Source organism: Mustela erminea, chromosome 5, assembly GCF_009829155.1.
Source record: "Mustela erminea isolate mMusErm1 chromosome 5, mMusErm1.Pri, whole genome shotgun sequence".
NCBI classification, from domain to species: Eukaryota; Metazoa; Chordata; class Mammalia; order Carnivora; family Mustelidae; genus Mustela; species Mustela erminea.
In genome coordinates this window covers 131623713-131631444 of record NC_045618.1, presented here as the reverse complement: position 1 = coordinate 131631444, position 7732 = coordinate 131623713, and the positions used below count along the sequence as shown (strand labels likewise).

Genomic DNA, 7732 nt, shown 5'->3' with positions numbered 1-7732 from the left:
GGAGACTCCATCTGTGGGATTACCTCGGCAGAACTTCGGGGTTTTTTTTCCTGCGGGGGGTCCCCTGAGAGAGGCAATGAATCTGAGGGGCAGTGCAGGGGGTGGGGGGGGTTAACCCGGCGGTTTCCATGGCACCCGGGGCGTGGGGGAGGAATGCACCCCGCAAGCTGTGGCGAAACAACTGCGCAGCCGGACCAGCCCGGCTCGAGAAGGCGGGAGGGAAGGGGGGGGGCAGGAGGGTGGGGGAAGCCGGCTGGACAGGGGTGGGGCTGTCACGTGCGCCCGAGGGGGCGGGGCCCCAAAGCCACCCGGGAGCGGAACCGTGTCCCACCTAGAGGCTCCGTGCCAGGCGCGAACTTTTCTCCACGACCGAGGGACAGAATTGGCCTGAACCCCTGGGGTGGACTGCAGGCCCCCGGAGCCAGGACCGGGCTGAGGTGTCTGCGGCCGGCCTGGGGGGGGGGACAGCGGTCGGTGGCAAGAGACACCAAGGAAAAGTGGGAGCAGAAGCTTGGGGGTGAGTGAAGGGAGCCCGGCTCGCGGTTTTTACGCAGCCTCGGGTCTCCGTTTATTCTGGGGTTGGGCCGGGGGCAAGTGCCCTTCCAGCTCTAAGGGAGCAGCCGAGGCCACTGTCCCTTGAGACTGCCGGAGTCCTCAGCACCTGTCTCGGGCTCCAGGAGAGGCTGTGGTCATGGTGAATGAAGATCCCAACCAACACGAGCACGATGGCAGCTCTGCACAGGAGCCTGCCCTCTGGGCAGACCCCAGCGCCTCGGGCCAAGCCAGTGTGTCCGCAGAGCAGAGCGTGTCGGCGCCCCCCAGCGTCTCCATCCACCCCAGCGTCTCGACCCAGCCCAGCAGTTCGGCCCACCCCTGTGTCGCGGCGCACCCAAGCAGTTCGGCCCACCCCAGTACCTTGGCCCAAGCCGGTGGCTTGGCCCACCCCAGTAGCTCAGGCCCTGAGGACCTTAGCGTGATCAAGGTGAGCAAACGCCGCTGGGTGGTAGTCCTGCTGTTCAGCGGCTACTCCATGTGCAACGCCTTCCAGTGGATCCAGTACGGCTCCATCAATAACATCTTCATGAAGTTCTACGGGGTCAGCGCCTTTGCCATCGACTGGCTGTCCATGTGTTACATGCTCACCTACATCCCTCTGCTCCTGCCTGTGGCCTGGCTGCTGGAGAAATTCGGCCTGCGCACCATCGCCCTCACCGGCTCTGCTCTCAACTGCCTGGGGGCCTGGGTGAAGTTGGGGAGCCTGAAGCCACATCTCTTCCCGGTCACCGTCCTGGGCCAGGTTGTCTGCTCCGTGGCCCAGGTCTTCATCCTGGGCATGCCCTCCCGCATTGCTTCCGTCTGGTTCGGGGCTAACGAGGTGTCAACGGCCTGCTCCGTCGCTGTCTTTGGCAATCAGGTGGGTTGAGCTGTGGGTGGGCCGTTTGGAGGAATGGGCGTCATTGTCATAGTGAGGCCCTCTGTGTTAGGTTGCACCTGAGTGTGGGGGAGCCTGTAGTTTTCTGACTTCAGCAGTGTTTGTGACTCTGGGTGACTTTGTGGCTCAGTGGGAGGGAGGGATTGTGACTGGATGGCTGTGTAAGAGAAGGGCAGGGGAACAGAAGGAGGAGACCTAGTCTTTGACCGACAGTTCCTCCTCCCCCAGCAGGAAGCATGCTTCTGGACCGTCCTCGGGTTTATGATCTTCCTGACCCCCGCAGTCCACGGCTTAAACCTGGGATTTCAGGAAAGTTATTCTTTCTCAGGGAGCAGCCCGTGGGCATCAGGTTATTCTGGGATTGTCAGAATTTGATGGGTATTTTTAGCCGGACCCACCGGCTTTCCTAGAGCACAGAATCTCCTGTACAACATACAATCACAGAGCGCTGGCTTGGTGGTGCTTGGCCCTGTGCTGACCGTCTTTTATACACAGCTGAAGCCAGGACAGTGGAAACAGTGCTCTGGGACACACTGATTTCCTGGGGGTTGGAGCCAAGACTAGCAGGAGGGAATAGAAATCTCACCCTGAATTTCTAAGGCCTAGAAACCTTTTTGGAAAGGCGTGGAGAGCTCCTATCTCAATCCCTTTTCTTTTCTTCTTTTGAAGGAAGATCTCAAATTCTTTGCATCTCAGTGAGGTTATGATCCAAAATGCTAGGCATATTATGACTGCCTTCTCTAAATATTTGAAGCAAGTATTTATGGGGTTCTGCCTCTGGGTCCCACTTCTTCCCAAGCACCTGCCATTGTTTCCATTTTATTTTATTTAACAGAGGACCAGTAACCCTTAGTTCTTATCGGATTTTTTTCCCTTATAGGAGAGTAAAACTGGGAGGTGAAGGGCAGGACCTTTCCAGCCTCCCAAGGGTTAAATCTCTGTCTGAGCAGCAGAACAGGATTCATAGGAGGTCACTGCAGTCTCAAACCCCTTGTTTGGGGACAGCACGTTGGCTATGTGGGAGAAGCCCCTCCTCCGTGGCCAGGCGAGATCAGAGAATTCAAAAATTTTTTTTATAAATCATAAAGCATAAACTAATAGATTTTCAGACTCCTCCTCACACATCTGTGAGGGAACTTGACACCAGTTAAATCTTTAAAATTTAATAATACTGTTTACTCATTCCCCACCCCCCAATCCCCACCAAGGTCAGGAAATGCTAAGAATTTTGCATTTTAAAAACACTCTGACAGAATATATTTGTAGCACAGAGCCATCTACTCCATTTGATCTTTTCGGCTTAACCCTAAAAAAATGTATGAAAAACCCTGAAAAAATGTATTGAAAAATTGAATTGTTTGTGCTTCCTCCTGTAGGGATGAAGATCTATGTTTGTTTCTTGGCATGTGTTTTATTTAACCTTTCTTTCTGAGGAAAGTAGGGCTAAATGGAGGAGAGATAGTACTAGAGTGGTAGCAAGAGCTTTGCTGCTTAGAAAAAAAGGCTCCCCAGAGTTGTCTAAACAGACTTCGGATGGTATTCCGCACTCTGATTCTTCTGGGCCTGTGAACCTCACACTGATCTGCTAAACTCTGTACCCTGGTAATTCTGAGCCTCCCTCTTCTAGTGCCTCCAACCACTCTACATGTGCACCAGCCCTGCTGGCATCAAATTCGTCATTCATTCATTCATTCAACAAGGATTCACCTAGTGCCTCCCAGTTTGCCAGGCACTGGGCTAGGCCCACAAAGATAATCCCTGCCTTTGCAGAGTTCCCGTACAGGATTTTAAAATTGTTCCAGGCACTAGGATTCTGATAAACAAACGAGTAAACAAAACCAAGGACAGCATGTATAGGATTTATTTTCAGTTCTCCAGAAGAATTTTAATACCTTGTTCGCCTGACTGCTTAGAGGAAATTGAAATGGAAGCCAATGTCTATCAAACACCTATTATGTGCAAGGTATCTCTCATCTGTTATTTATTTTCTCAACTCTGTGAGGTAGGTGGAATTTGTCCCTGTTGTTACGGTTACGGGTGAGAAAATTGAGACCCAGATGATTAGAGGAAACTTATCTGGGGTCCTACAGCTACTAAGTGGTAGAAGGGAGATTTGATCGCAACTCCACCTCCAAAATCCAGTGTCGGTAGGCCAGTGCTGAGTTGTCATGTGGATAAAGCATATGTTTTTTAGTTTTTAAATTAGATTTTTAAATTAATTTTTTATTTTTTTCATTCATTAATTTTTTCTTAAAAAGTGGCGCCCAAGGCAGGACTTGAACTCATGACCCTGAGATCAAGACCTGAGCTGAGATCAAGAGTCGGACCCTTAACTGACTGAGCTACCCAGGTGCCCCTAAAGCCTATATTTTTACGAAGGGGGAGGTCAGGATTGTGAGGGTGGAATTTTGTCCCTTGTATCTGGTTGGTGAGGGTGATTAAGTTTCCAGCAGTTTTCTCCAGAATCAGAGAGCCTCTCCACCTGTCTTCTGTTTTGAAGGGCTGGGCGTTAGTATCACCTCTCCACCTACCCTGTTGTAAACTGCTGAAGGGCAGATTCTGCCTCTAGAAGCCTAGCAGGAGTCACAAGCAGGTGGGGCTCTCTTTGGCAAGAAGAAACCAATGAGTCCTCAGCGGGGCTGAGAGAGGGAAGGAATGCTAGAATTGCAACAGAGCCTCTTCACTTTGGCTCTGGCCATTTGCACAGGTGGTGACACCTGGCATCTGACAACACTTGTTCCATTGCTTTCAGGGAAATGACCCATGTGGGGTTTTCAGGGACGTGAATGATATTATAGCAGAAGGATTGGAAGAAAGCCCCTTCCTAGAGTCTGGTGGTAGCTTGGTGGCATTGGACGGGAGAGAGGTAGGATCTCGAAGGGGCCGAGTCAGTGCCAGCCCCGAGGAGGAATTTACAGCACCGAGATGGCAGAGGGACTTCCTCAAGGACCCTTGGGCAGCTGAGAGCCCAATGCCTACCAGAAAGAGAATAGGAGAGAATGTTTGCTTTTTGGGTTGCGAAAAATATCAGAGCCCCCCCCCTTTCCTGGTTTCACTTTCCATGGTTTTAGTCCCGTGCGGTCAACCTGGAAACAGATGGTCCTCCTCCTGACCTACAGGCGCATCATCCTACACGATGTCACAATGCCACATCATTCCCCTTGCTTCATCTCATCACACTGGCATGTTAGCCTGGCACTTCATTGTAAGAAGGGTGAGCAGAGTACAGTAAGACAGAGAGAGAGAGAGAAAGAGAGAAAGAGAGAGAGAGGCGACATTCATGTGCTTTCATTGCAATGTATTGTTACAGCAGTTCTAGTTTATTGCTAGTTAATTGCTAATCTCTTATGTTGCCTCACTGACAACTGAACTTTACCATGGTTAGAGGTAGGTATAGAGAAACACGTCATACAGACAGGGTTCAGTACTATCTGCAGTTTGAGGCACCTGTGGGGGATCTGGGAATACAGCCCCCATGGATAAGGATGGACTTAGCAGTCTGGTGCAGTCACCCTCCAGAATCGGGCGTGTAGCGGCCATGCCGTTTGGGCTTTTGGAAATAGTACCGCCCAATAGAAACATAAGGCAACCCACGTGCACAACTAAATTTTCCTACTAGCTACATTAAAAATAGGTGAAATGTTGATTTTTTTAAAAAGTAGAAAGAGCAGGTGAAACTGGTTTTATTAGGATATTTTATTTAATTCGGTATATCCAAAATAGTCTTTCAACATATAATCAATATAACAAAATCACTAATAAGCTATTTTCCATTCTTTTTTCATACTGAGTCTTCGAAAATCAGCATGTATTTGACACTTAGAGCCTCACCACATTTCCCAGGAATGGGCTCAATAGCCAGATCTAGCAGATCTAGAACAATGATGCTATTTACGGGGTGGGGGGGGGATATCCTTGACCCTCTTGGGGCCCTGGTTCGGTCTAAAAATTAAACTGATGGAGACAGGTTATAGGAGAAAATCATCCAAGTTTATTTAGTATAAGTATTACATGATTTCCTTCCTAAGGAAATGAAGAAACACTCAGACCTGTGTGGTTTCAGGCCAAGTTTGATGAAAAGTGCATCATCATAGAGGAATATGACAGGTTAGGAGTGTAAAGTTAGTGTAGTGAACGGGAGGAAGCTGGGCAAGGCCTACTTGTTATGCTTCTCCTTGGTATCCTTCTGTCTTCAGAGGTAGGGGTGCTCCTTTGCTCCAGCTGTGGGAGGGGTAGCTCTTATAGGAGAGTTTAAGACCTATTTCAGGGAAGAAGGGTGAGGAGGAGGAGGAAGTCAGAGTGGTTTTCCTACTCTGCTGTTTTCCGAAACTCCCTCTGGGTGTCGTACTTTGGAGGAGCATGTCCTGACCCACATCATATCTAAGTGTTTGGAAATAGGTTCTAGCAGATAAAGACAGACCCTAGGAATCAAAGTCCAGCCTTGAGGACGTGGTGTTTGCCCGCTGGCTGATCGAGTGGTAATACCAGAGAGGCTGGGTGTTTGAGACTGACTCAGGGGTCAGGGTCATGAGGTGGGTGGTCAGCCCACTCTTGTTCCCAGATCATGGTCATTTGCCATGGAGATGTGTTAAAGTCTAAGCTTACCGTTCTGGATTTTCTAATGTCAGAGGCCTTTCATGGTCTCATTGAAGTTGGGGGAGGTGAAGGCAAACTCATGTTCTCTTCTGGTCATTGTTCTTGTTCCTTAAAGCACACAGAGTGCCTGCCCACGTGGCTGACCACTGCTGGCCTCCCCTTATGCACTAGAAGACAGGAATAGTCCAGGGCTGGGAGGGCAGAAGGAGGCTAGAGGTGACTGACGTGCAGCGGGGGTGTGGGGGGGTGGGGCTGGGACCTCACCCTCCTGGGGGCCAGCCAGGTCTTATAAATGTGACAGTCAAAAGGACAGTGGGGTGTGATGGGGTCATGGCAACTCGAGAGTCCATTTCCCATCTAAAGACAGCAGCTGCATCAGCTCCCGCCAACTGTTGGTATACAAAGTATGGCCCAGTGCTGCCAGATCTTTTTTTTTTTTTTTAAGATTTTATTTATTTGACAGACAGAGATCACAAGTAGGCAGAGAGGGAGGAAGGGAAGCAGGCTCCTGCTGAGCAGAGAGCCTGATGTGGGGCTCGATCCCGGGACCCCAGGATCGTGACCTGAGCTGAAGGCAGAGGCATTAACCCACTGAGCCACCCAGGCACCACCATTTTTTTTTTCTTTAGGGAGAAACCAGAGATCCAGATTTTTAGATCAAGTCTGTTTTAATGATGATGATGATGATGATGATGATGATTATGGTAAAAGAGACATAATGTTTATCATTTTAACCATTCACAAGTATACAATTCAATGTCATTAACTACTTTTACAATGTTATGGAAGCACTACCACTATCTATACCCAAACATTTTCATAAACCCTCAACCACTGCATACCCATCAAATATTAACTCCTCCTGTCCCCCTCCCTCCAGCCCCTAGTGACCTCTGTTCTACTCTGTTTCTATGAATTTGCCTCGGCTAGGTACGTCACATAAGTGGAATCATACAACGTTTGTCTTTCTGGGTCTGGCTTATGAAATCTATTAAGTGCTGATAACTAATTCATAGGTGTGTGCGTTTAGTTATATTCCATCTTTTGAAACTGTGGGTCAGATAAAACTTGAGTTTGAGGCTTCTGGGGAAGATATAGTGGAAGGGAATGCCCGGTCTCCTTTGTTTATCGGGACACCCTTGCCAAAGACGCAGGCCAGCAGAATGAGCTCGGAGGCGAGCAGCTCTGGGGAGGAATCCAGACCCGTGTTCCCAGCGAAAAATGGCGATCATCTGCCTCACCCTAGGGGCTGGGTAAAAATACAGATGCCTGGGCCCCGAGGTGGACTTCCTTACCTGGACTCTCTAGGGCTGGGGCCCGGGCTCCTATCTCTTCACCTGGCTTCCCAGGTGAGACCAGTGATCAGTTTTTTGAAATCACTAGGAGGAGAGAGCAACAGGCTATGGGAAGGCAGCCTCTCGCTTGCAGCCACGTTGTTGTCATGAGAGATTTATTGCATGTTTGCTGAATGTGTCATGAGAGATTTATTGCATGTTTGCTGAATGCTGGTCTGGTGGGCAATGGAGGAAGCAATGGGGAGCTCAGGCATTCAGCCTCCAGACTGAGGGAAGAGGCTGGGCTGGGGTAGGGCTCATCATTTGTATTCATTTAAGATTTTAAAAATATACTCCCACTCTGGGTGTGGGGGGCACACCCTGGTGGAATGTGAGGTGGAACCAACCTCATGCGCCCTCCTCTTCATTT

At 49.7% G+C, this 7732-nt stretch overlaps 1 protein-coding gene across 1 annotated transcript in view; it reads left to right on the top strand.

Moving 5' to 3' along the window:
• The first annotated feature begins 306 nt into the window (after window positions 1–306).
• FLVCR2 (FLVCR heme transporter 2) overlaps window positions 307–7732 on the top strand; it is a 52415-nt gene continuing 44989 nt past the window's right edge. Inside the window, exon 1 of the mRNA XM_032344880.1 lies at window positions 307–1414. Within this exon, the coding sequence (XP_032200771.1) occupies window positions 692–1414 (723 nt within the window). The 5' untranslated portion in view covers window positions 307–691. The remainder of the gene's footprint in view (window positions 1415–7732) is intronic.